The sequence below is a fragment of the Tasmannia lanceolata genome, unplaced genomic scaffold (assembly GCF_043159265.1).
Source record: "Tasmannia lanceolata isolate RefF3 unplaced genomic scaffold, GAP_Taslan_0.1 ptg000015l, whole genome shotgun sequence".
In the NCBI taxonomy this organism is placed as follows: domain Eukaryota; kingdom Viridiplantae; phylum Streptophyta; class Magnoliopsida; order Canellales; family Winteraceae; genus Tasmannia; species Tasmannia lanceolata.
This window is the reverse complement of record NW_027518692.1, coordinates 38,596,186-38,623,392: the sequence shown is the minus strand read 5'-3', so window position 1 is coordinate 38,623,392 and position 27,207 is coordinate 38,596,186. Positions and strand designations below refer to the sequence as shown.

General features: G+C 39.3%; 1 protein-coding gene across 9 annotated transcripts; it reads left to right on the top strand.

Annotated features, from left to right (window-relative positions):
- Positions 1-635: 635 nt before the first annotated feature.
- On the top strand, positions 636-27,135 carry LOC143847135 (argininosuccinate synthase, chloroplastic-like). 9 transcript variants are annotated; one of them, XR_013234949.1, is made up of 15 exons: positions 669-776; positions 1,592-1,722; positions 6,769-6,827; positions 6,910-6,991; positions 8,742-8,880; positions 10,044-10,092; positions 10,500-10,682; positions 12,364-12,438; positions 12,725-12,910; positions 13,649-13,737; positions 14,839-15,394; positions 16,383-16,447; positions 18,131-18,218; positions 26,724-26,807; positions 26,898-27,135. XR_013234949.1 is itself a non-coding variant. In XM_077355826.1 (11 exons), exons 2-11 carry the CDS (start codon positions 1,608-1,610, stop codon positions 15,389-15,391), a joined length of 1,530 nt encoding a protein of 509 aa, XP_077211941.1. In that variant the 5' UTR covers positions 669-776; positions 1,592-1,607; the 3' UTR covers positions 15,392-15,536. The 9 variants fall into 9 exon arrangements, 6 of the variants coding, with proteins under 6 accessions (XP_077211945.1, XP_077211943.1, XP_077211941.1 ...); XR_013234950.1 differs by lacking the exon at positions 16,383-16,447 and having other exon boundaries at positions 18,134-18,218; XR_013234948.1 differs by lacking the exon at positions 16,383-16,447.
- The last annotated feature ends 72 nt before the right edge of the window (positions 27,136-27,207 follow it).

Below are 27,207 nucleotides of genomic sequence, written 5' to 3'. Positions count from 1 at the left end.
AATGGAGAGTTTCATTTATCAAAACAAAGGGTCGCAGATATCATCCCCATTTGGGGGCCACAGCCTAAATAGGTTGTGCCCCAAAAATCATTTACATAGGCTGATCCTAACCCTCCGATCTATAAGTTTTAGGATCAACCCTCCAACCTATTTAGGCTGATGGACGGTTTGGATCATCCTATGGTGTGGGCCACACCGTACTTTTAATAAAGTGAGGAGTGCCCTCATAAAAAACAGTAGTGCTGATAACATTTCCCTGTTTTTTTTGTGATATGCTAGGGAGGCATTTCACGGAGTGTTTGTTGGAAGATTTTGTCTTATTCATTATTTCATCTGAAGTGACTGCTCTCTCATGCAGCAGACGCTCTGCGAAATGCCTTCTGCGATGGTCTCTAGAAAATCCCAATTTTTTTTCTTTTAATTCGGCCTGCTGTAAAATAAGAGTCATAAAATAGGGTCTGTTCCAAGTAAAAAAAAAAGAGGGGGCGAATTTATCACTCCCTTTGTTTAAAAAGACGAGAATAGTAAATTGCTTATCCCCGCTCTGACTTGAGGGATAATTGCAATTGAAGCTCCAGTAGCTTAAACCCTAGAGATTTTCAGAAACCCTAGAGATTTTCAGAAACCCTAGCTTTTCAGAAACCCTAGACCCCTCTCTCTCTCTCTCTCTCTCTCTCTCTCTCTCTCTCATCTGAGTATTGCAAGCATGGCTCAGTCACAACACATTGCGTCCTGTTCTCCCGCCAACCTCTCCTTTGACGGGGCCAAAAAGCCAGGTCTGTTTTTATTCCTCTTTTCCCCATGAAACCTTATATCTCTCTCGCTCTTTCTCTCTTCAATCTTCGGAGTTTTTTTTTATGATATCACTCGTGTTGTTTGCAGCGATTTGATTTTGTTTTTTAATAGGTGCCATTTGAAGTGGCGTGCTTGGATTTTTTTTTTTTTTTTTTAAAATTTTTGTTCATCGATTCGAAGAGGGCTTGTTTTTTCTTGACAAATAAAGCGTGTTTATGAATTGATTCTTGGAAACATATCTATTTCCTCTGTATATGACTGAATGATCTTATAAATTGAGCTGAAAAGAAGAGCTAAGAGGGGCATAAATGGACAACATTTAGAAGAATTTAGGTTTTTGATGTTTATTTGTGTTTTTTATAGTAATTTTGAGATTATGCTCTGTAAAAAAAATTGATTTTTTATAGGTGCCATTTGAAGTGGCATGCTTGGATTTTTTAATTTTTGTTCATCGATTCGGAGAGGAATTTTTTTTTTCTTGATATATAAAGCGCATTTATGAATGGATTTTGGAAACATATTTATTTCCTCTTTAAAGATCTTGTAAATTGAGATGAAAAGAAGAGCAAAGAGGGGCATAAGTGGAGAACGTTGATAGGTTTTGCGGTCTAAATCCGGCTGAGTGCTCGAACGGGTCCTTCCTCGAGGTGCTCCTGGGTTCAGAAGGAGGGGGGGAAATGTGCTAAAAAAGGTTAAGGCCACCTGGAGTTTGGGAACTCCGGGTTAGGCGTACTTTTGATCTTCTTTTCTCTCTTTTTTCCTCCTCATGATGAGTGTGGGTTTCCCTTTTTTATAGGTGGAGTCCCCTTAGGATGTGGGGATGCCGTGTGATCTCGAGGAGGGCTAGCATTGGTGCCTTTGCTGGTGCCGCTGGTCTGCTCAGTCTATTCAGGGTTGCTCTGACCATAGACGGGCTGTTCCAAGGAGGTGCTTTGCATGTTTTGCTTTTCTGCTTGAGTATTTAATGAAAGATTCTTTTCTTTTCTGTACTTCGGGTCTTCACCTTTCTCTTTTTTTGTGCTTTGCATGTTTTGCTTAAGCCCCTGAGATATTCTTGGCTGTCTTGCTATCACCAAGCTTTCAGATTCTCGGCCCTTTGTGCCTAAGATTGGCCTAGGTCTTTTTTGTGCCACGTGGGTCTTTAGCCTAGGGACTGGCCCAGGTCTTTTGGTGCCTTGTAGGACTTTAGCCTGGGGACTGGCCTAGGTCTTTTGCTGCCTTGTGGGGCTTTAGCCTAAGGACGGGCCTAGGTCTTTTGCTGCCTTGTGTGGGTCTTTATCATGGGGACTGGCCTAGGTCTTTTGGTGCCTAATGGGACTTTAGACTAAGGACTGGTCTAGGTCTTTTAGTGCCTCGTGGGACTTTAGTCTAGGGACTGGCCCAGGTCTTTTAGTGCCTCGTGGGACTTTAGTCTAGGGACTGGCCCAGGTCTTTTCTAGTGGACGCATGATAGGAAAGTTTGGGCCAATATGCCATAGAGTAGGAAACAAAAAACATGAAATGCAGAATATTTCATTTAACTTAAAATCCAAAAAGTGGGGAACTACACTTATTTTGACTTATTATTCATCGGATGATGCAGGTTGCTGCTGGCTGGTCGTGATCGCTCATTTGGTTCGGGCTTCGTTTGGTCGGGGACCTTTGTGGTTGCCCCTCTCCTCGGTGCTCTGGAGAGCTTCTCGGCTCTCTTCGAGGGGAGCTCCTCGACTCGAAGGCTATCATCTATTTATTGGCACATGCATAGTTGTCAAACTCTTACGAGTTGTACGAGTCAACTCTTGAGTCGAGTCGAGTCCTTGGGCTCTTGATTCGAGTCGCCAGTCGCATGGGCGACTCGCCTCTATTGAAGACTCTTACGAGTTGTGGTGACTCTTACGAGTCGCTGCGAGTCGAGTCAAAAAAATAAGACTCTTACGAGTCAAGTCGAGTTGCTAGGCCTAGGCTTTCTTGTTTTGGTGGTTGAAAACCTGGAAGTTGGAACTTAGAACTTAATTATTATTATTTTTTAATGGCATGCAATTACATTAAATGCGGAAAAAAACACCGAGATATAAAAAAAAAAAAGAAAAAGAAAAAGAAAGATAAGAACAAGCCCCACTGGAAGGGTCAAGAAGGAACGAAGTCAAATAGCTCAGCTCTCTCCTTAGAGAACCATCTCTAGCTAAATGGTCCGCCACACTATTAACTGACTGCCTAACATGATGAAAAGAAATCAATGCATCTCCCACCCTGTCTTGGATCTCACCGAAGAAAGAGGCAAATCTTCAAGGGAAGGAATGAGAGCCACTATGCCACCTTATCACATTGAGCGAGTCTCTTCCACCACTACCTTATTCAAATCTTCATTCTCGTGATACCTTATTCTTTTGTAGATAGCACGAACTTCATCTTCATTAGCGTCCGCGACTCTAATGGGATCCGCAAAAACCCATTTCATAGCTCCAAATTCATCCCTCAAGACTCCCCCAATTCAGGCAGGACCAGGGTTCCCTATGTTTGACCCGTCAAAGTTTAGCTTCAAAAAACCATGTGCGGGAGGCTTACAGTCTTGGACAATCTTGGGTTCTTGGCCTGAAACACCACAAATATTCTCCCAACCATAACATAAATCATGGGCGAATACAAATCTAAAGCAAGGAAGGGTTTTCACCCATGAATAAGTTCCAACCAAAACTTAATTATTTTTGTGCATTCAAGTTACAAGCATATAGTTTATTATATTTTTAGCTTAGTGCTTTATCTATGTGCTATTGGGTTATATTTTTTACATGCTTCATCTTTTGATTTATAATTATATTTTTTCAACTAAATTTCTGTTATTGTCAAAAACTCTTTCGAGTCCCGAGTCGAGTCATGAGTCATAAAATTAAGAAATTGATTCATGAGTCGAGGCACGGGTTGACAACCACGCAGGTGACCTTGGCGGATCAAAGACTCAATCTCTTCCTTCATATTCCGACACTCCTTAGTGTCATGGCTGTGATCTCAATGGAACCGGCAGTATTTGTTCAGATCCCGTTGAATGCCGTTAGTCTTCATCTTCCTCTGCCACTGAAAGAGTGGCTTATCAGTGATCTTTATGTGCGAGTCATCTAGTTCTTGTACCTCTGCGGCTTCAACGTTGAAGCGGGTGACCTATTCTCTCAGTTTCTCGCCCGTCTATTGCTTTATGGTCAATAGGACGTCATACAACTTTTTACGGGGCCGACTGTTGGTTAAGCGTCACAAACTCACGCCTGAGTTGGCGGAAGTTCTGATAGATTTAGGGTGAAGCTTGGAGAACCATGTGTGTGCGGCCTTTCTGAAGGTGGCAGGGAACGCTCGGCACAACATGGCGTTCGTTACGCTGTGGAGTAGCATGGCTGTTTTGAAGAATCGGATATCCTCCACTGGATCAGTGGTGCCGTCGTAGGGATCAAGTGGGGGGAGCCGGAAGTTCTCGGTAATTGGCTCTTTTAGAATCTCCTGTGAGAAGGGGTGCTCTTCATCATCTTCTACTTCTTTGGGCTGTCCTCCCCCCTTCAGTGCTTCACCAATCATCTGTTGTATTTCACTATTTCTTGGCGAAGGTTGAGATGGGGAGGAGGCTGCTCTTCTGGGTAAACCTGGCCATTACTCTGCTGGTGGTTCAGAGGCTCCTGGTTCAACTCCGCGAGCTTGATCCTCCTGCTAGGTATCACTGGGCGAGGTGCAGACACCGAGGACCCCTTGTTTCTGGCCGGGCACGCCGCTTGGCTTTTGGATGTGTCGGGGGTACTGGCCTAGCCCCTGCTGATGTAGGACGACTGAAGGTTGAAATAATATTTGGCTTTGATCCCAAAATTGACGCAGGACGAATCTGTGGGAGGATTATTATGAAATATTTGCAATAGGAGGGATCTAAATTTCTGCAAAAAATCTAACAAGCAGATAGAAAAAGGGGTTGTACGGAACAATCCGACCGTTGGATCGTCTTGATTCTTGGAGATATGCTAGAGGATACTTTTTTGAATGGTTGGTAGAGGATATTATGAGATTGAATATATCCAATTTTGGTGCAAATCTGGTCATCCGATCCTAAATCTGGGTGAAAATACAGAATTTGCAAATTTTGGTAAACCAATGGTCCAGATCTGATTTCGGGGTTAGTTCCAGCTGTTCGATTACTCCGGATTATGAATATGTGAAAACAACCTATAAGAAGCAACAAACCCTAAAGACTGGCCTTGATCAAACCGTTGGATTGTCTGATTGGGATTGATTTGCAGAAATTGATGAAGAAATGACTGATTTATGGGAGGGAAGAGAGGGAAGGTGATTTATGGGAAAAGACAAAGAAAAAAAGGAAAAAGACATGAAAGAGAAATAGAAAAGTTGGAATCTCATTAACCAAAACCCAAGGCATCGCACCAAGGGTTTTCAAAGCATTGCACCATTGAGAATGAAGGCTTCACACCCACAATTTTGCAAACTATCAAAGAACAATCTTTTTCATTCATTCATCCATAGCATAAAAAAGCATTCTTGAAAAGTGCCCTAAGGCTTACAACATATAAGAAGAAAGAAGAGAACTAGAAAGTTCTGAGACCCTAAAGAAAAAACCAATACTTTTGGACCAAAATACCCTCTTGCTTCCTACTTAAAAATCCCATAATACACATGTGGGGCCTCTTTAAAACATACATAACGTAAATAACTTAAGCTATTTTGATGTAAAAAGACACCAATACCCTCCCATGACCTAAAAAGACTCAAATTACACTCTAAAAACTAAATAAAACTCTTTTAATATTAATAATGGGCCCCCATCTTCTTAAACTCTTTGATTCTTCATATCATCTTGTATGGTCCCCCATCGCGTGCACTGTGTATCTTATCTTCGAAGCAGGTCGGCCAGGTTTGCGACTTGGTTGACATAGTGACTATATTTGCTTGTAGGAGCGGTTGGTGATGGTTGTGGTACTGAGAGCACATCTGTTGGTGGCAGTTGAGCTAGTGAGGGTGGCCCGTGTGTTGGGTCCTCCGCTAGAGGTGGCTCATGGCTAGCATTTTGGGGCCGAAGCTGCATTTTGTGTGGCCGTGGCACTTCGAATACTCTTGGTGGCCATAACGCTTAGGATCTTGCTGATGGCCTAGCTCCTTTAGGTGAGGATGTTTCGACCCCACAGTGGGCGGAAATCTGTTACGATCCAAATCTGCCTGAGTGCTCAAACGAGTCCTTCCTCGAGTTGCTCCTAGGTTCAGAAGTTCTGTAAGAGGGGGGAACCTATGCTCAAAGACAAAGGGTTAAGGCCACCTGAAGTTTGGGAACTCCGGGGAACCCTTCAACACGTTTTGGAGGTAACAGATGGAACTAAGCCCACAACAAGAACTTAGGCGTACCTTGGCCCTTCTTTTCTCTCTTTTTTCCCTCTTGCTGATTGTGGGTTTCCTCTTTTTCGATACATTCACCCTTGGGTAGAGTGGCCCTCATCTCAATTGGTACTATCAGCGGAGGTCCCTCCTTCAATCTCAACGACGGTAGGACTAGACATAAATGACAGAAAGATTCCTAGGTGGAGTCCCCTTGGGATGTGGGGTTGCCGTGTGATCTTGGCTAGGGCTGGCGTTGGTGCCTTTGCCAGTGCGCCGCTCTACTCAGCCTTTTCAGGGTGGCTCTGACGATAGACAGGCTGTTCCAAGGAGGTACCATGGTTGGCACCGTTGCTGCTTCTTCCCTAGGTTCGTTGGTGGCTCTTGATTGGCTGGTGGGGAGGCGTGTGGCCTTTGGCGGTATCGTGCTCGAGAAGATTCTTGCGCTGGCCTGCAAGGATAATCATGCTGGGAAGTGAGGTATCCCGCCACGTGGCTTCAACGCTTTTGTGGGCTCAGGGGCCACGCTGCTCTTGCTAGTTGGTGCTTGATTTTTGACCCCAACAATAGGAATTTAGGTTTTTGAAGCTGAATTTGTATTTTTTATAGTAATTTTGAGGTTATGCTGTGTCAATGTTGCAGAACCGATCTTATATCGTGATAAGCTTTGCTGTCAAAGGAAATTTTCATCGTTCTTAGAGGTAGGAAACTGTTGAATGTTTTTTTTTTCTTTTTTATGTATTTGTTTATTTTAATGGGTTGGTAGTTCTTGATTTTTATTAGCTTGGGGCGAAATCAAGTGGGCTCCATGGTGACTTGATGGTTCATCACACACCACGCGTTACTCAAGTTTTGCACAATCGAGGTATTGCGACTAAATGATCACCTGTAGTGTTCTTCTTATCAATAAAAAAGGGATATAGTACATAATTAAGGATTATCTATGCATTTGGAGATCCTCAACACTTCTTGTTTGGCATACTTCATCTACGACTACTCTGGTAATTTATCAGTGATGCCGCAGCTATCAGTAATTATTTTCTTTGATAGGTAGATTTGTAATGTATTTTATGTTTGTGTACTTTCATCCAATACTACTTGGCTAAATGTATTCGAAGTCTGTTTTGTTTTCAACTATCCTTTACTCTTCCTAGCCATTTCTCCGACTCATATAAGTTTTTTCCATTACACAACATTGGTAACATTTCTGTCTCGTTAAATCCATACGTATGGATAAGTATCCTCTCTTGATTTTGACCCCCAAATATCTAGTTGTATATGTACATTATGTTGGTTTCCATGATTCAACAGTCTTAGTCATTAGATTCAGTTGTATAATATTGGACATGTGTTATTCTTTTATGTAAGATTATTTTTTTGATTTAGTGATATTTATTTAGCCTAAATATGGGGGGATGTCCACATCAGTTTACGGCCCACCACTAACCATTATCTAGGCCCAAAGACATCATTAATTCAAAATTACTTTCTATTTTTAGTAAGTACAAACTTACTAGTTTTAGTAAATACGGCCGTACTATTTTTTAGTAAGCACAGACTTGCTATTTTTAGTAAGTACAAACCTTGGCAAAAAAATACCTTAGCCTCCATATAAAAGACCTAAAGTAGGAAGCCCCATAGGAGTTTTGAAAATTGGAGTTTCTCCTCTTCCCCTTGGCAGCCACAAGGTGGCCATCTTCTTAAGTTCTTATCTCCTCTTCTTCCTCCTTATTACTCCATTTTCTATCTTCCTTCTCCTCCCTCTTTCTTCTCTTTCTCTATTTCCTTTCCTCCGTATCGTTCTTCCAGATATTTTCTCTTTTTCTCTTTTGCTATCTCCTTCCTATTAATTCGGTTTTTCCATAAACCAAACGATTAAATGTTTCGAGCTTCTCTTCCTTTCATTTTTCCAGAAACTCCCTTTTTCTTTTACACCTCATGTTTTATAGATGGGGCCTGCATCTTTACCCAAACCATGCATAGGGTAGGGCCACCATAATATCTTAGTAACTTTGTAACTTTGTAGTAGTGAATGGTGTCACTTTGTAGTAACTTTGTAACTGCAATACTGCATATCATGGCACTATACTACATATCATGTTTAATACTTTTGAAGAAAGGTTTGTGGCTTTGTTTAACACTTAAGTGGTTAAGTACTCACGTAACTTTGAAGAAGAAGAATTTATGGCTTTGTTTAATAATCACATAACTTTGTTTACAACCTTGTTATGCTATGTCTAATTTCAGTTTTCTCTTCCTTATGAGTATATGTGCCTGAATAATGTAATATGTTATGTAGTATATTACTTTTATTTTTTAACTTGAATGCGCATTTTTAAACATTTTCTATGACTTTTCCAAGTCACTTTTTTGCGTGAATCATAATTGAATATTGTGAAATTATTTGAATTTATCACCAATTATTTGAAAATTTTGTTGTAATGACATTATTTGCGAAATCTTGAAAAATATACAAATTATTAAACTTCAAAACTTCACTGAATTCTGTAGCTATGCACCCAAATGGCATATTCTTCTACTGTGCAAAATATATGACATTTTGTTGTAAACTTTTGTTCAACATTCAGCTCTAACTTGTTTGTTATTAAATACAGTCATTCAGGGTGTACTGGCTGGTAAAAAGGAGAGTGATGTATCTGGGTCTTTAAGTGGTGGACTGCGTGGGAAGTTAAATAAAGTTGTTCTAGCTTACAGTGGTGGCTTAGACACCTCAGTTATTGTCCCTTGGCTAAGGTATGCGTTGTATGATGCATGGTTTTATTTTGTTTCATGTACCTTTGATCCAAAAAGGTTAATAAAATCCTTGAAAAGAAAATAGTTTTGTAGTAATGTCAAAGACATGGATTTTAGTAGTCTTAAATGTTCCATTTTCATTATATCAAGCATAAATGTAGGGATATTATTCTTACAAATTATGTGATGGCAATATATTTTACCCTTCTCTTTTCATCGGGCATTCGGGCAATGTGTTCTTTCATCAGACATTTCATACCTTCTAATCCCTACTTTCTTGTACCTGTCCTGGTTTAATAGACTTAAACCAGTCATGAGACTTATTGGATGAGTTTCTATGGTATGGACTATTGTCGTAAACTCAAACATGTGATTTTATGTGATGGTGCCTGTCTCTAAGCAATGTAATAATAGTAAATCTTGATGGTAGTTCTAGAGGGAACCCAGGTCCAGTAGGTTTTGGGGGAATCTTTAGGGATCTTGAAGGAAGAACTCTTAAGTGCTGCTCCAGTCCATGTGGTGTAATTGCTCTAACAAGGCGGAAGCCAGGATGCTACATGCTGGTCTTTGCATCTTTAGGGACTGTTTTGCGGGTACTTTGTATCTTCGAAGGGGACCCAAAAGTGGTTATTTCTTGGGCCCACATTGGGACTGAGGAAACCCGGCATCTATCCTATTGGAAATTTCAGCTCTGTGTAAACTAATCAATCTATATCTACAAGACTACAACATCAGTGAAGGTTGGCCAACTCGGAAGCAGATGTCTTGGCTAAGCAAGGAGCAGATCGAAGTGACGTTATTACTGGCAATGTATTTTCCCTAGAGTAATTCTTTTCCTTTTTTGTTTTGTGTTTTATGTGTAATTTTTATTAGTACAACTCATCCTTTTTGTAATCTGAATTTTACTATTGCAACGCAATTATTTGTTTCAGAAAAATAAAATGTTATACATGGTGTACGTGTTTTGAGATGATCTGTTTGCCAGTTTTGTTCCACATGACTACCTCTTTCTAATGGATTGGTACATATTTTTTCATTCCGTTGGAATTAGTTATTCTCCCATCATTCTCATCCTTTATTATTATTATTTTTTTAAAATTGACAAGTCTATTCATAATAACAAGATTTACATCACTCTCATCCTTTATAACTTTTCATTGCAGGGAGAATTATGGCTGTGATGTTGTTTGCTTCACTGCAGATGTTGGTCAGGTAAGTCAGTGATAAGTTTGAAAATGATATTTCACTCTGAGCTAATTATCATCCGTGTCTTCTACTTTAAAGTTGGTTTTTATTCTTTGATTCTTCTGAGATGATACGTTGCATTCTCATACAAGGTATTCTAGATGGTGAAGGCTTTAATTTATCGAATGAGCTTGTACATGCAGATCTTTTTTTATTTATCAAATTCTCTTTTTATATCTTTCTCTCTTGTGATATCCCATTTGAGCGCTCCTCCTTTCCTCTGCATTTATATTTCAACTCTTGTTTCACACTGCTTGATGTCTCTTAAAGTCCATTCTCCTTGCATTTCATGTTGAAATCATCCCCCCCCCTCTTTGAGTCACCTTTCTACCATATATGTACTAATTCCTTGTGTATTTAATATTATTTTGAAGGGTATCACGGAAATGGATGGCTTGGAAAGAAAGGCCAAAGCTAGCGGTGCGAGTCAATTAATAATAAAAGATTTGAAGGAGGAATTCGTGAAAGATTACATATTCCCTTGCTTGAGAGCTGGTGCTATCTATGAACGTAAGTATTTGCTGGGGACATCAATGGCGCGGCCAGTTATTGCTAAGGTAATATGTCTTATCCAGATGAGGCTGTCTTCTTTTCGTTTTATGTGTACAATGTTTTTGGACGATGATGAGCATGGCTGATAATGTTCCTATGCAAATAAAGTCACACTGGGGTGGGGTCAACATTCCGTGGCAATCGATTAGATGAATATGAATTTCCTAACATGTTCTTATTCTTTTCATCTGGCTTGATCATTCTGAAGCATAAATAATTACAGTTTGCGTTAGAGATGGAACTTGCTGATGATTATCTGTCCATTTTTTGTACTTCTCGATGGATTGGTGTTCTTCATTGAGTGGATTCTTGTACATTTTTGTGTGGCTGGTACTCACTGGGATTTGTTTCCAAACTTGCTCTTGGGTTTGAACTTAAAGTACCATTGCCATTTGTAAGCATGGTTTTAAATTTCCACCGAAACCGACACGAAATGACCGAAATGTTTCCATTTCCATCCCCCCACCGAAACCGAAACCGAAATGACCGAAATGCATAGTAATTGTCGTATGCTATATTAGATGTATTATATAATTATATTTATACGAAGAGAATTCAAGAAGTGGTGCATGCATTATTTATAAATATTTATATGAATTAAATGTCAAATTTGGCACGTACTAAATTGTCTGACATGTGCGACAATGCATGTCATTAGGTGTTTGATGTCTTTAAACCATTATGGATGGTTGTCTTGCTTATATGATGATTTCTAAGTATGTATTTGTGATTATTCTAGCCTTCCCTGAAGTTTCATCTTTAAATTCCTTGATTTTACAGGATTTCCACCGAAACCGAAACGTTTCCATTTCGATAGTGTCCGAAATTGAAACCAAAACTGAAATTTAAAACCTTGTTTGTAAGTAAAGAAAAGGAAAAGCCTGGGATAGATTCTCTACTGCCTATGTGGTAGTACCTCGGGCACTAAGTGAGCGATTCATCCTTGGACAATTGGGAAGGCCTAGGAAGAGCAAACCCTATGAAGAGGAGTATTGCTCAACAATTGGGGCTTAGTGATGCACAAATATTCCTTGGATTTTTGGGGAAGGAGAGTCTGATGTAATGCAGTTCTTCCAGAGGTTGAGGTTCTGTGAATACCAGTGAAGTGATATATTTGCCCCTTTAAACTTCAATAGGACACCCACTTCTGTGCATTTTGTGACTACTCTTTTTCCACTTAGAAGCGGGTGGCTCATGGAAGAAAAGGGAGTGAATGTATTCCTTCCCTTTCCCCTTCCTATTCAGCGTGGGGCCCACCAGCCGATAATTGTGTTGGTGATATATCATCTTTTTCAGAAGGAGAAAATACTCTTTTAGGAAGGAAAAAAAAAGCACCAAATAGGAAGTGTACTCTTAATTAAGAGGAAACACGTAGGAAGCGACTGGAAAGCGTGCTTCCCCTAAATTTGGGAAGCGAGAAGAGCTTAGCTTCCGAAACGAGTTTCCGGCAAAGCGATCTTCCCATCCAACTAGGAAGTTTCCGGTAACTATGTTGCAGAGTCATTAGAAGTCACGGTGCTTGCTCAATGGTACCATGACTTGCCGTAATTTGCCACGATTTTGCCTCAACCCTATTTCCTTGTGGAATGTACTATCTTATGGTTGTCTTTACTCTTTCCTAATGCTGTTTTGCTTTTATACCAATAAAAGAAATGACATATTTCTATTATATCCTTTAAATCACAGGCCATGGTTGACGTTGCCAAAGAAGTTGGAGCAGATGCAGTTGCCCATGGGTGCACAGGAAAGGGAAATGATCAGGTTTTTTGCATTTACTCTCAAGGAATTACATCCGCTTTTGTATTTCTTTTAAGAGGTAATCTAAACTGAAGGGCTCCCTTGCGTAAATTTGGTGAAAGGGCGCCCACACTGGTTGAAATTCACCAAAGCGCATTTATGATAACACTAAAAATGTAAAAGTCAAAGGCATTAAATGATGGCAACTTTCAACCAATGGGGTGCCGTTTCATCTATTTATGCACGGGCGCCCTTCAGTTTAGACTTCCTCTTCTTTTAAACCTCTCGTGTCAACAATGTTTCTCTGTAGGTCCGGTTTGAGCTGACTTTCTTCGCTTTGAATCCTGAACTCAATGTTGTGGCTCCATGGAGGGAGTGGGAGATTAAAGGGCGGGAGGATGCCATTGAATATGCAAAGAAACACAATGTCCCTGTTCCAGTCACAAAGAAATCTATCTACAGCAGAGACCGGAATTTATGGCACCTTAGCCATGAGGTAATTATAAATTTCTAATAGGTCGTTGCTTTTCTATAAATATACACTAGATGATACTGACGTAGAATTACTTTTTTATGATGTAAACACGTCTTCGGTATCCCATCTCTCTGGCATTGTTATGGCTTGTTAGTTTTGTATTATGTGTCCACTTGTCTGCACCATGGTTTAAAATTTCGTCCGAAAGGACAAAGGTGAAGCCGACACGAAATTCACACAGAATTCAAATTTTACAAGATTTTGCCGTGAAATTTCGGTGAAATTCTGGAATTCCGTTTTCAAGCTTATTTACAAGATTTCCACCGATATTTTAAAGATTTCCATCAAAATTTTAAAAATACTGAAATTTTTTAACTGAATTTCCACCTAAACCGAAATATTTCGAATTCAGTGGTGGCCGAAACTGACACCGACAGCAAAATTTAAAACCTTGGTGTCCACATATTCATAGAACAAACCTGTGTAACTGTTTTATTGAATTTGAAATCATTCACCTTAGAGACTACGTTGAAATTTTCTTTACCCTGGCATTTTATTATAGTTTATAATTTGATCCTGTGAGGAAGAGACTGTGATTGATTAGTGGATGTCCTCATTATCAATTAAAGAAGAAAAATGGATCATATGTAACCTGCTAGATTCAGAAATAAATGGGCACACAGGGGGCACAAAATTTTTGAATTTTCATGCAAGGAGAATAAACTTATTATTGTTTTTATTTCATATGTGACATTGAAGGGAGACATTTTGGAAGACCCTGCAAAAGAGCCTAACAAGGATATGTACATGATGACTGTTGACCCGGAAGAAGCTCCTGATCAACCAGAGTAAGTGACCTCATTTCATTTAAACCTTAAATTTCTTTCATTGGCTATTAGATCTTTATTATGACAGCTCGTTCTGGATGAGTTTTACATAGTCCAGAGTGGGTCACTGAACTAGTCCCCATTTACAAAATGCTATCAAACATTTCAATGGTTCAGTTTCCTTTTCAAGAGTCTTAATTTGCAAAATCTAGAAGTAAAATCCATTTTTGCGTGTTGTTTGCTTGAGTAGCTTCAGTATGAGGGACTGTTTTATTTCCAAAACAAGTAAGAACTTCTTCCTGTTTAGTTCTTGAATCAAATTATGTTGGGATATTTGCACTTGGAGCAAAGACACAGCTAGTACGGTTATTCATGAGCTGCCGTCAATTGCGCTTGAAAACTATTTCCATGCAGACTTTCTTGTGGTTATAATTTCTAAAATAATGTGGATATCTCCTTGGAAGCTGGTATTGCCTCGGACTCGTCTTGTCAGATTAAGACCCAACTCTTTGGCAGTGTTTGGCAACCATGAATTGTTTTTCATGATAAATTTAGTTTCTCGAGTCGTGAGAGTGGGGGGTTAGAGGGCGGGTGGGAGGAGAGATTTGAGAGGGCACATATGAGTAGAGGGTGAGAAAAGCCCGAAAAACAATGAAACAAAGAACTCCACTCAAAATTTGATTGAATCTATTTTTTAAGCCACGTCTTGCCCTCTACTCATAGGTGCCGTCTCAAATCTATAATTCTCCCTCGCACCCTCCCCCTCTCTCAACACTTGGAAACAAAATTTATAATTAAAATAAAAATAAAAATTCATGGTTTACAAACAATTGCATTTGTTTAGAATTTTTTTCGATTTGATATAATTCATGACAATTTTCTAATTAAAAAGATTGATGGGAAGTATCACACCAAGTGGGTGACAATACCGTTTTCTTTTCTTTTTTTATTTGTATACATCAACAAAATTTAACATTCGGTACCAACCAACTTAAGCGAGTGCTGATTTTTTTTACCTTCCTTTTCTAATGCTGTCGGTCGGTAACTCAGTAACAGTATTGTCACCTTGTTGGGTTTTTTCATTCTTAATCTTGTTTTTAAACTGTTTTTTTTTTCATGCAGATACATAGAAATTGGAATAGTATCAGGACTCCCTATATCAGTCAATGGGAAGGAGCTCTCTCCGGCATTGCTCCTCTCAGAGCTCAATGAAATTGGAGGGAAACACGGAATTGGCCGTGTTGACATGGTTGAAAACCGTCTCGTTGGAATGAAAAGCCGCGGAGTCTACGAAACTCCCGGCGGGACCATACTTTTCACCGCCGCCCGTGAACTTGAGTCATTAACACTCGACCGGGAAACAATGCAAGTCAAAGACTCTTTGGCTCTAAAATACGCTGAACTGGTTTATGCGGGCCGATGGTTTGATCCTCTCCGCGAGTCCATGGACGCATTCATGGAGAAGATTACAGAGACCACAGCGGGGTCGGTGACCCTAAAACTATACAAAGGGTCGGTCTCTGTTGTGGGCCGAAAAAGCCCTTACAGCTTGTATAGGGAAGACATCTCGTCGTTTGAGAGTGGGCAGATTTATAACCAGGCCGATGCTGCTGGATTCATTAGGCTTTATGGTCTTCCAACCAGAGTCCGAGCTATGCTTGAGAAGGGCATTTAAGAGGTATGATATTGTAAACACTTAGTTTTATTTAGATTTTTATTGTTTTTAGAGGTTTAAGTTATTTGACAATTTATTGAAAACATTAGAAAAAGATTGTGCATAACATAATCTTTCCATCTATAGATTCTACTATGTTAATTTTGTTTTGCTAACCCTTGAAAGGAGCAAGGATTTAAATATCGGTTTCGGTGCCAGTTTCGACCAACACCGAAAATGAAATATTTTGGTTTCGGTGGAAATTTCGGCCGAAATCATGTGAAACGTTGATAAAAATTTCCACCGAAAATTCGGAGATTTTGGTGGAAATCTTTAAATTTCATTGGTAATTTTTAAAATTTCGGTAGAAATATGTAACATTTTGGTGGGAATTTTGTAAGTAAGAGTGAAAAATGAAATTTCGGCAAAAATGCTGTTTTTTTCTGATTCAGTGAGATAGTTTTCGTCTGAAATTTAAAACTATGAAAAGGAGCAAGGTTTTAAATTTCGGTTTCGGAATGCGTTTCCTCACCGAAACTGAAATTTCAGCCAAAATTTCCCCAATTTTGACCAAATCTCCGTAGGCCAAAATTTCTCTAATTTTGGCTGAAATTTTGGGATAATATTAAATAATGAATAAAATTCTGATTTTTTGGAGATATTCCATAAATTTAGGCCCAAAATTTCTGGGGAAATGAAGAAATTTCCGACTTTACCCATTTTCGGTTTCGGTCTCAACCGAAACCTGAAATTTCGGTCCTCGGATTTCGGTGAAATTTAAAATCTAAAGGACTGTCAATTGATAAATAGTTTGGTAATTACACCTTTGTTTTTAGCTTTTCTGATTCCTCCGTCTTTGTTTTGATAGTGACACTGATGTTATAATTTATTGAAAGCATCAGAAATAATGTCCCCCGTCCTCTTTTTTTAATAGTGACACTGAGATTATATTTGGGCTACTTGATGTTGGCACTTGGAACTACATGTTTTGATAATTGCACTAACTCAACAGCTCTCAAAGGTTATTGCATTTTCCAAAAAGCTCTCCGAAGCCGATTAAAAAAAAAGAAAGACGAGGTAAGTCTGTGCAATTGTAAAAACATGGTAGTGCAAATATAAGTATCGTTATATTAAGCACTTTTTTTTTTTATTGGCTGTTAGAAACCTTTTTGGGAATTGTAACAGCCCTTAACTGGTAATTAGAATAGTATAAAGGCAGGAGAGGAGTGCCCTTATTAAAATAAGGGACGGTTGATATAATTTCCTTCCAATGTCCTTCACCAGAAGGTATGGACGCATGTCTGTTGTTTTCTTCGTAAACCGGTTATCAGTGGGTGGATTACTTAATTTTTACTGTTTCAATCTTATCTTAAGACTGGATTTTAAAAACTAAAACCTTCATCATTCTGAGGATTGTAAAATCTAGCTTATAAAATCAAGGTTTTAAATGTAAAATCCAGGATTTTTACAGTCCTTGATTAAAAAATTCATGTACCCAAACGGCCCCTTACTGTTTATGGTGAAGGGCGTATTTTGAGTCCAATGAGGCCCAGCAGTTGGGCATGTGTAAGATCAAGACCGTTGATCTTATAGAAAATCATGAGGCGACTCACATGGGCATGTGTAAGATCAAGACCGTTGATCTTGTAAAAAAAATAAAAAATAAAAAAATCAATGGTTTCTCTTTTTCTTGAGAGGTCGATCGGCTCATCCGATCTCGGTTATCTCAAAGCCAATCGAATCAACGGATCTGATCATGTAAACACCAAGGTAGACATTAATCGTTGGATTAAATCCAATGGTAATGGGGAATGGTACTATCAGAAGCAATGTGTGCATCGGTGGAGACCAAAACAAAGGTTGGAAGAACCAATTCGTATAAAAAGACCAAAAACTAACAAGGAAGTTCTTATGTAAACAAAAAATTTAATGATTTAGGGATTTGATATCCACACTCTTTTTTAGTAACGTCACTCTTTCCTCTAATGTGCTGTTAGCAATCATAAAAAGCAATTTAACTCCGCGTTGGTAATTTATAATCTCTTATTTCTAATATTTTATAAAGAAAAAATAAAAAAATCTACTGATATAAGACATGAGAGAGTACTTTCTTAGAAACTGTAGTCTGTATACTTTATAATACTATATGTAGGTATAACATAGGAGGAGGAAGAGAAAAAAAGAAAAAAGAAAATAGAGAAGAAAACAAGTTTTAAAATTCACAGATCCTAATCGCATTTCATATATACTACTAGTATTCTGATAGGATCGGAGGGTGTACATACAATCATGGTTTTAAATTTTGACCGAAATCCGAAATTGATTTCGGTGGAGACTGACACCGAAATCGATGAAAACCGAAACGGTGATTTATTTTGATTGAAAATTCGGTTTTTCCGAAATTTGACCCAAAAAATCTTATTTTTTTAATATTAATTTAATATTTCACTGAAATTTAATATTGAATAAAATAATAGTTTCTGGTTTTGTACTAGATTTCGATCGAAATTTTGAAAATTTGAAATTTCAAGGTCCGAAACCAAAATTTTAAACCTGCATACAATATGTTTCTATACTACTAGCTTTTTCTTCTAAGTTTCAAATAAGCTTAACCTAAGATAAATTTACTGGCGTTCAATGACACCGTACTACAAATTATCAGCTGATTTTATCACATCAACATATAAACTTTGCTTTTTCTTTTAATTTTTGAATTCAGGCAACATGTTGAATTTATTGTTGACACGAATGTTGCTGTAGAAGGTGCCAACAGTCAACACTTGTAAAGCTGTAGAAGGTACCAACAGTCAACACTTGTAAATGTACTGCTAGAAGTGCCCGACTTAATGTGAGTGTGTAGGTGCATATTTTTGTACGATGTAAAGTGTGCCATCATGTTTTTATTATTGAACAGCGCATTGATAAATTGACCCCCTAATCTCCCTCTCTCTCTCTCTCTCACACACACAGCACTGCCCTATATGGGGGTCGATTTATCACTGCTTACTTGAATATTGTATTAATCCCATCTTTTAATATTGATTTATCTACTATATAATAGCAATAAGTCAGGTTGATTACGTGGCACTCTCCCCTTCCACCGAATCCTATGTGGCATTCACCCCTTTTTTCAATTAAAAAATAAATCTCTCTCTCTCTCTCTCTCTCGGTGATAAACCCTAGCCCTAGAAGGAGAGAAGAAGCAGAAAATGAAATCGATAAGCGGTTCGATAGTTTCTTCCAATCCGATCTCTAGGGGAGACAAATCACTGGGCGCAGAGAAAAACCCTAGAGCAGACAAATCACTTGTCTTTCATCGAGATAGAAATTTCGATTTAGGGGATGGTGGTAATTTTGATGATCAAAAGAGTAGGAAGAAGAAGAGAAGAGATTTGGGAGGAGAGAGAGAAGGGGGAAATGTTTTGGATGAAGAAAAGGAGGGAGGGAGAAGGAAGAAGGTGGAGGTGGAAAATGGGTCAGTGGATCGAAACGAGGAGCATAGAAAGAAGAAGAGGAGAAAAGAAAAGGGCGGCGATTAGATTAGCTGCTGATAATTTGATTAGAAAGAAACAAGGTTTTGTGCTTACTTTCTGATGCTTCTTGTTATAATCATTTTCTTCTAATTCGAAGGAAATGGCACTATTGTTGTTTTACTTTACCTATCATTGGATTGTTTATCTTGCAGAGTGGAAGTGAAATGCTCTTTTTTCTTAGTAGAATTACAGTTTGGAATTCAAATTTCATGATTTTATCTCTCTAGATTCAATGGATTTTGTAATTCTAATTATCAGTTTTTGGCAACTGCTTCGTAATTTTTACGAGGACCTTCGCGAAACCTTGGCCCCTTCAGCTCATTGCTTTCCTGAGCTCATACTTTTGTATCTCTTGCATCTTCTGCTGCTTATGAGTCTGCCTTGGATTTGGACATGGAAAACCTTTAGTTTAATGCATCTGGACAGGATCTTGCATGATTTCTCTCTGCTTTCTTTGGTCATGTTGATCAAAATTTTTGTTTGCAGTTTCCAAGAGCTGTTCTATTCAAACTAGGAAATACACACACACACACATATATATACACACACACACACACACACACATACACACACACACACACACACACACACACATATATACACACGTATAAAGTGGTGCATGTTAATCACTAATAATCCAGTGTTTCAAAACACGGATGTGGGTCAAAACGCGGCGAAAGAAAATCCAACTCAACTCGGCACGGCGCGCTCACGTACTCGGTTGACGCGGTCCCAACTTGGGAGAGTGAAAGGAGTTTTTATCGCCTTTGTAGGGTAAGATGCAGACTCGGACAATGACGCGGCCAAAGTAAAAGGGAGTCGACTCGGGGGAGTCCATGACGACACGGGGAAGTTTCAAAACTACGTTAGTGCGGGAAATATAAGTAAATGAAGAAGAGGGAGAGATGGATTCCCTGCGTTGCTCATTGCATTGACTTGATACTAAAGAGCATCGCTAAGCGCAAGATCCTTGTTGAGACCATTAAGATGGCAAGGCAAGTGATGAAGTATATATATATATATATATATATGGGCATTCATGGGTTCTTAGTTTAATGAGATCTCATACAAAGAAACTGCAAGCTTCTCTGTCCCGCTCACTAAATTTGTCACTGCCTATCTCACACCACATAACTTATATAAGCAGAGGTAGTCTCTGGTGTGATTATTTTCCTTTGAGGCTTATACACCCAGTTCTTTCACCGAGAAGGTTGATGGCGTGATGGCGTGATGGCACGTGTGATTATAGCCTACTGCATTTTGGTTACAATGCTTTTAGTTAGTGTTCTTAGAGGTAAATTTAGAGAAGAAGCATGCTATGGGCTTTATTTTTGAGCTGATGGATTCATCTAAGGAGAAGATTAAGTTAATTGTGGGGGCAACGAAATAAAATTTTGTAGGAAGATTGATGAGAGATGGACGAACCAGTTGCATTGTCCCCTACACGCAGGTAGCTACTATCTAAATCCCCATCTCAAATATTCAGCTGGCTACTTCAAGGTGGATGAGGTGAAAGATGATCTATTCCAGCGTACGGATAGGCTGTTAGGTAGTGACACTAAGCAGCGTGCGCTAGCGAATGTCCAGCTAGATTTTTATGACTAGGCCAATGGAGAGTATGGCACCCACATGGCCATTGAAACAAGGAACTAGTTCTCCAGTTACATTTTAGTTTGAAATTTTCAACTTTTACATATTTGCTATTAGTTGTTGGTTAAATTGGTATAATATCTGATTTTTTTTTTGTTCATTATTTTTTTTGAATAGTTCATTATGTGTTATTGTTATCTAATTCTAATAAAATGTCACCATTCAAAAAAAAATTCTAATAAATTGTCAACTGCTTAATGTAACTAACTGGTGGGTTCACTTTGGATCTAAGATACCAGAGCTGACAGTTTTTGCAATAAGGTTCTTAAGCTTCACATGTAGTGCTTTAGGTTGTGAGAGGAACAAGTTATTATGTTTGTTTTAGTGGTCAATATGCCACTTATGCCACTTTTTTTTAATGGTGAATCACAAATATTATTAATAAAGAAAGGCAAAGCCCAAAGATGAGCTGGTTTGAAGGCATAGTACAAAGATCCAAGGAACATGAGAGAAACAAGAAAAGAGAGGGGAAGAAGTATCAGAAAACAGAGGAAAACCATCAAAAGAGTAGCTGCCACCAAACTATATACTATCAAGGTGGTAAATAATCTAATAGTAGTAGCTTCTCTTAGCTAGTGCATGAACTCACTAGCGACTCAGCCTCCATATTAGTCGATATCTGTACATGTCATATCACGTCTCTCACCCATCTATACATGTCATATCCCGTCTCTCACCCATCTGACCACATTGAGGGAGTTTCCGTGAATGATCAAGTGTTGAATTTGATCCTAAGAAGTGTATCTAATCTCTAGGTAACATCATAACCTGTGCCTCGCAAGCATCCCTATCACTAACTGAGCCAGAGAAAGCCCAAAGTACCTCTTCCCCCGCATTTCGCAGCAAACCCCCAATGTCTGTTGGACCTGTATTATCGAAACTCGGACCATCAAAGAGCTTCAACCTCTCAATAGATGGAGCGATCCATCTGAGTGTAGGGCCCTCCAAGTGAATGTTTCTAAGCCCAATTACCTCTCACGGCCTATGGAAGGCTGTCACCAAAACTCCACTGAAAATATAAGGGGCAAATGCCCACCGGACAACTACCGGGAAGATTTATCTCTATAAACTTTGCACACCTCTAGAAGTACCTTCGAAAACTCTCGTGTTACTTTCCTTCGATGGAAGTCAAAGAGTGGCAGCTATGAATAAGCCTCACAAAGCCCTACATCTAGAGGGCCAAGGGGCGAAACTCCACAACTCAATATGATATGCTACGTGACCAGGGAGAACCCAACTAACTCCAAAGTGACCAAGGACAAAGTACCAGAACTCAGGAGTATAGATACACTGAAGAAAGTGTTCAATGGACTCGTGTAAGGCACCTGACACAATGGTTGACTATAATCTTTTGTCTAGTATGAATATGATCCACGGTGGGGATCTCATCAAGACAGGCTGACCAGCAGAATGCATTCCCAAGATGCAACCATCAAAGGTCAGCTTTGAGAACCCATTGCTAGAGAGGGAACCACTTAAGCATCGAACGATCAGCTTGGGCCTCACCAAATTGGATCACATCCCACAGAAAGCGAATGAGGATTCTAAGAAACCTCTGAACTCCATAAGAATGGTTGCCCAAGGAAACAGAAAAGACCGAATATGTTGCTGGATACTACAAGACTCACTGCTGGATCACTTCAAAATCTTCTTCTTCTCTCCTTCCAAACCATCCATCCATCCATCCATATGACGGCCAAGAGGGATACACCCTACTAGCAATCTACACCTATTAGGGTAGGATGCAAAAGCGCAAGCCTTCTCAAGGTCCGAAATATGATTTGGGAAGGCCCAAACAATTTTTTTTTTTTTTTTTTTAAATGTCTCCGAACAGCTCCTAACAGACTACGGATGAAGCCCCAAATCTCCATTGCGAAGGTGCAGTGAATGAAGAGTTGATACACTGTCTCCTTTTCTACGCAACACATGACACATCTATTGTTGATGTTCGGTTTCACAAATGGTCAATCGAAGGATCTTGTCCAGATAGGTGATCAAGCCAAAAAGCGTATGTGTGGTATGGAGCAGGAGGCTACCACATCTTCCTCTCTGGATAGGGGAAGCAATCGTGGCTAGTTGGCAAAAGAAAGATCTGATTGCGATCTCCCTACTAAGGGTAGATTAAATTCAATCTTGGCATTAAGTCTTTTTTTAATGGCATCTCGGTATTTAATTGTGCACAATATCAAGCACTCTGTCAAAGAAATTCCTCATGAACTGAACTCTCCAAACCACTTTCTATTGTGATGGCTAAATGACTCAGTAGCACTCACCCACCTGTCGATTCAAATGCTGAAGAGAGCTAGAAATCCGTCATTAGAGGCCTCTCACCATACCATAAGTCATGCCAGAAGTGAATCTGAGATCCACAGTCCACTGTAAAACGGATACCCAATTGGAAGTATTCCATAGATCTCATGATATCTCTCCAAGCGGTGATACCTCGGAGCTAGTACTCATCCAAGGAAGACCACCCACCGAAGCAAGAGCCGTGTTACTAGCTATAACTTTCTGCGAGAGATGATGATCTTGGCATCTTGCTCTTCCGCAAACCTCCACAACCATTTGGTTAAAAAGAAGCTTGTTCACCACTCTAAGGCTTCAGATGCCCAACCTCGAGCATATTCTTGCAGACTTCCCCCCAACTAACCAGGTGATAATTCCTAATCTCCTCATTATTCCTTAGAAAGTTCTTCTGTAGCTACTCGTCCATTTTTTTACTCTTTATTGTCTCATCTTTCAAAAAAAAGCTACTCAAGTCTATTAATCACACCCAAAGGACAAGAAAAGAGGGACATTAAGTATAGGGGAAGAGTGGCAAGAATTTCTTTTATAAGCGTGATCCTCCCACCTAAAGAAAGAATGACTTCTTCTACGATGAAAGCTTCTTCTCCACTCTCTCAATCACATGATCCCAAAGACCCTTTTGTAGCAGCCCAGCATGCACAAGGAGACCCAAATAGGGAATGGGTGCCGTAGAACATCCAAGGATCCAAGCAAAGTAAACACCCACCCCATTACCCAAATGAATTCCCATCATGGATTACTTGGAGAACTTCATCCTTTGGTCCGACCCGACTTCATAGCGTCCCAATTATTAGATTGTTCACTTTTTCTTCCTATACACAACTAAAAATCAATGTGTCATTTGCATATTATAGGTAAGAAATCTCTAGGGTAGGGGAGCCATCTCTAAATCCTTCTTTAAGACCTTCCACTCGAGCCCCAAGGGACTCATTCATGATGGTGAAAAGGAATGGGGATAAAGGATCAACCTCATGGTAGCCGGAAACTCCTTGGGCCAGTGGGAAACTCATTTCCCCTAAAACGCGTTTCGGAAACATTTCCAAAATGCATGGAAAACACATGGGAAACATATGAGAAACTTATGTGAAACATGTCTGAAATGTGTGAGAAATGTATGGAGACATGTAGAAAACATATTGAAAGGTGTGGGAAATATGTGTGAAACTTAGGAAAATCGTTGTGGAAAACACACACCAAAATTCAGGAATTGATATTAAAAAGGAAAACAATAGCATATATTGTAATAAAAATAAGAAATATTCAAGTAGAAACTTGAAATTAACAAATTTTAAATATACAAAACAATATATTTCATATCATTAAAAAAACTATATTATTCATGTTTTCCTTCTCTTTCATATGTTTTCATTGACGTTATCTGTAATTTCTGAGATGTTTCTAATGTGTTTCCCAATGCGTTTCTCATATGATTTTCTATCGCTTTTTCGTTTCTCGTTTCCATAACTATGATCAACCTACTTCTGCCCCTTGGAGGTCTTAAAAAATTTATGCTTGAACTGTTAACCAATACGGAACTCCATACTCACGAAATACATCTTCGCATCTAATCACTCAATCTACTGCCAAAATCCATCCATTCCATGTGGTAATCCAAGCAGCTCTACTCCACCCTTCTACATATCCATCTTACCACACTGCTTCTTTCACTTCTCTGTTAGAAAGCAAGGCTCTTATGTCCAATTAGGGCCCCACTCAGAATTTATTTACCTCTGATAAAGGAACTTTGAGATTGGGAAATGAGCGACCCCAAGACTCCTCTTATGCGGTCAGCCATTACCTTAGCAAGAATCTTATATATGCTTTCAACAAAACGAATAGACTTGAAATCATTCTGATGCTCTACCAGTTAAAAATAAATAAATCATTTTGATACTCTTTTCCATCCCTCTTTGGGATGAGCAATGTGAAGGTATCCCCTTATCTAGGCTGAGCCACTCAAAGAAATCTCCAAACATAGCCATAAAATTCCCTTTGATCGCTTCCCAACACTCCTGGAGGAGTATTGGAACCCCCTGGAGCTTTATCATCCTTCCTCTCAGGGAAAAATGGGCTTTCTTTACTTCTTTCTCGGTAAAGGGGGCCTCTAACCCCTCATTGGCCGCTAAAGCAAGAGAATAAAAAACAATCCCGTCTGGAGTCTTTTTTTTTTTTTTGCGCGGGGGATCTCACAATCTGAGATGCTATCACCTTCAGATTATCATTTCAATGCTCTTATTACTAAGGATTGGATATTATTCATTATCCTTGCATTTGCAATACTGTGGAAGTGCGCCATATTCTCATCACCCTACTTTTGCCACTTTGATATCTATCTTGGATGCCATTTCACCGCTTCCTGCAAGATGATCCTCCTATCGTAGACTTCCTTCAGCGAAGCTCTCTGATGACACCCTCCCATCAAGAGGGGCCCTCTCTTCCTTCGCATCTAGTTCACTGATCCTCATAAGAATTGCATCCTTTTTTTTAAAATGGAAAGAATTGCATCCTCTTGACAAGCTGCATCCTTTTTCAGTTTTCTCCACCCACTGCGTCTTTAGACTTCATATCTAAGATTTTTGGGCCACTCGCAGGTATAGGACCTCTTACACTACTTGGAAGAGTGTGTCTAGCTATTGGAGAGAGTTCAGTTAGCACTAACATGCATATGACCTCTTACACTAGAATTTCTTTCCTAGCTATTGGGATCTGCCAAGCGCCATTGGCAGAAATGTTCAGAGAAGCTTAGTGCATTTAGGACAACCATACAATTCCATGTGGGATGAGATGAGGACTAGGATAAAGGATAAGTACGTCCCAACCTTCTATAAACAACAACTGTTGAAGAAGTTGTTGGGTTTGAAGCAGTTGCACTCTACGGTCACTGAGTACTTGTCTCAGTTTGAGGAGCTTTCAATGAGATGCGATGTCTCTGAAGCACTTTACATGACTGTAGGAAAGTTCGTACATGGGTTGAGGAACGATATTAAGAGGGAGGTCGAACTCCATTCTCCGGAGACCATGGAGGATGCCTATCATAAGGCTCTTGAAATTGAATGATATCTTAAGTACCCCGATCCTAGAAGTGGGACATCCCAAATAAGAGAGGCCCAATCAACTAGATCCCGGTCATCGCAGCAAACTGATAGAGTTGTCCAGTCAGGACCAGTTGCCTCAAGAAGCAACAATATTGTTTCTAGAGGTAGCAACAACTTTGCTCCCGCAGTTAGCACTAATCGGGATAAAGGACGTGATTGAGAGGCCTTTTTAGGGAATTCTACAGGTTGGTATATGGAACATAATTTCAGTGACTGGCATTCAATTTATTTCTCGATAGGAATTTCCAACTTTTAAGGCTTCTTTCATTTAATTTCTAAATTTGGAAATGTGATGGATCACAAGTTTTAGACTATTAGCACGGTGAAGGGTTATGCAGAATTTCTGTTGTAATGTTTTGCTCATTTATGAATAAAATTTGGGTTGTCGTCCCACCAAAAAAAAAGATATTTGGCTTCCATCAACCTCCAGCTTTAAGATTCCTTTTTTTTTCTTACCTTGTGGGGATTGAAGGAACTGCAACCTTGTGGTTGGGCTAATTTGTGCTTCGATTTCTGTACCAAGAGGGAGTTCAATCAATAGAGTGAGATCCCTAGTTTACCTTGGTGAAGCCTTAACTAAAAATGTCTAATCATTCCCATTAATTCATGTATTACATATGCCAAGTTTCTTTGTGCATTGGTGCTTCTCTGTGTATGTTGGAGACATTCATGCATACTTGTAGGCTTTCTCCCTCTTTCATTATCCATGTACATATGCATACGAACTTTCAGATGTTATCAAGAGTACCTTTTCTTGCACTCTAACAGGCCTTAAGATTGTATGGCATTGCTGTAGCTGATATTGATTTCTCAGTGATCTGTCTAGTGACATCTAAGATTACAATATCTAAGGTAACTTTTATCTATATTAATCTGGACTTGCCATTTTTATTTTTTATAAGCTCATCTTTTGAATAACTTTACATTCTTGTGCCGTTTCAGTTCTTTAGCAGGCCTGATGCATTTTTCCTGTTCTAGTATCAGAAGCATGGTAATTGGAATCCTGCTTACTTGTGGTTTTGGGCAATTCTAACCATTTCAATCTTCCAACTCACCTGGACAGTACATTAAAGTTTTTTCAGCTATATTATTACTCTTGGGGAAAAACTAAACGAACTTTCACGTGATGTATTATGAGGATCTTTATATATCAATGGCAATCAAGATGGAGTTTTGCTCTCTTAGGACAATATTTAGGATGTTTTGTTTTCTGGAGTTGCATTGATCGATTTCTGTGATCCAATTAACAAAT

Bases quoted from the DNA above. Each gene is read 5' to 3' on its own strand.
- LOC143847135 (XM_077355826.1), top strand. From the start codon at position 1,608: ATGTGGGGATGCCGTGTGATCTCGAGGAGGGCTAGCATTGGTGCCTTT. The intron at 10,683-12,363 runs GTAATATGTCTT...TTTAAATCACAG, and splicing joins CGCGGCCAGTTATTGCTAAG to GCCATGGTTGACGTTGCCAA. The intron at 12,439-12,724 runs GTTTTTTGCATT...GTTTCTCTGTAG, and splicing joins CAGGAAAGGGAAATGATCAG to GTCCGGTTTGAGCTGACTTT.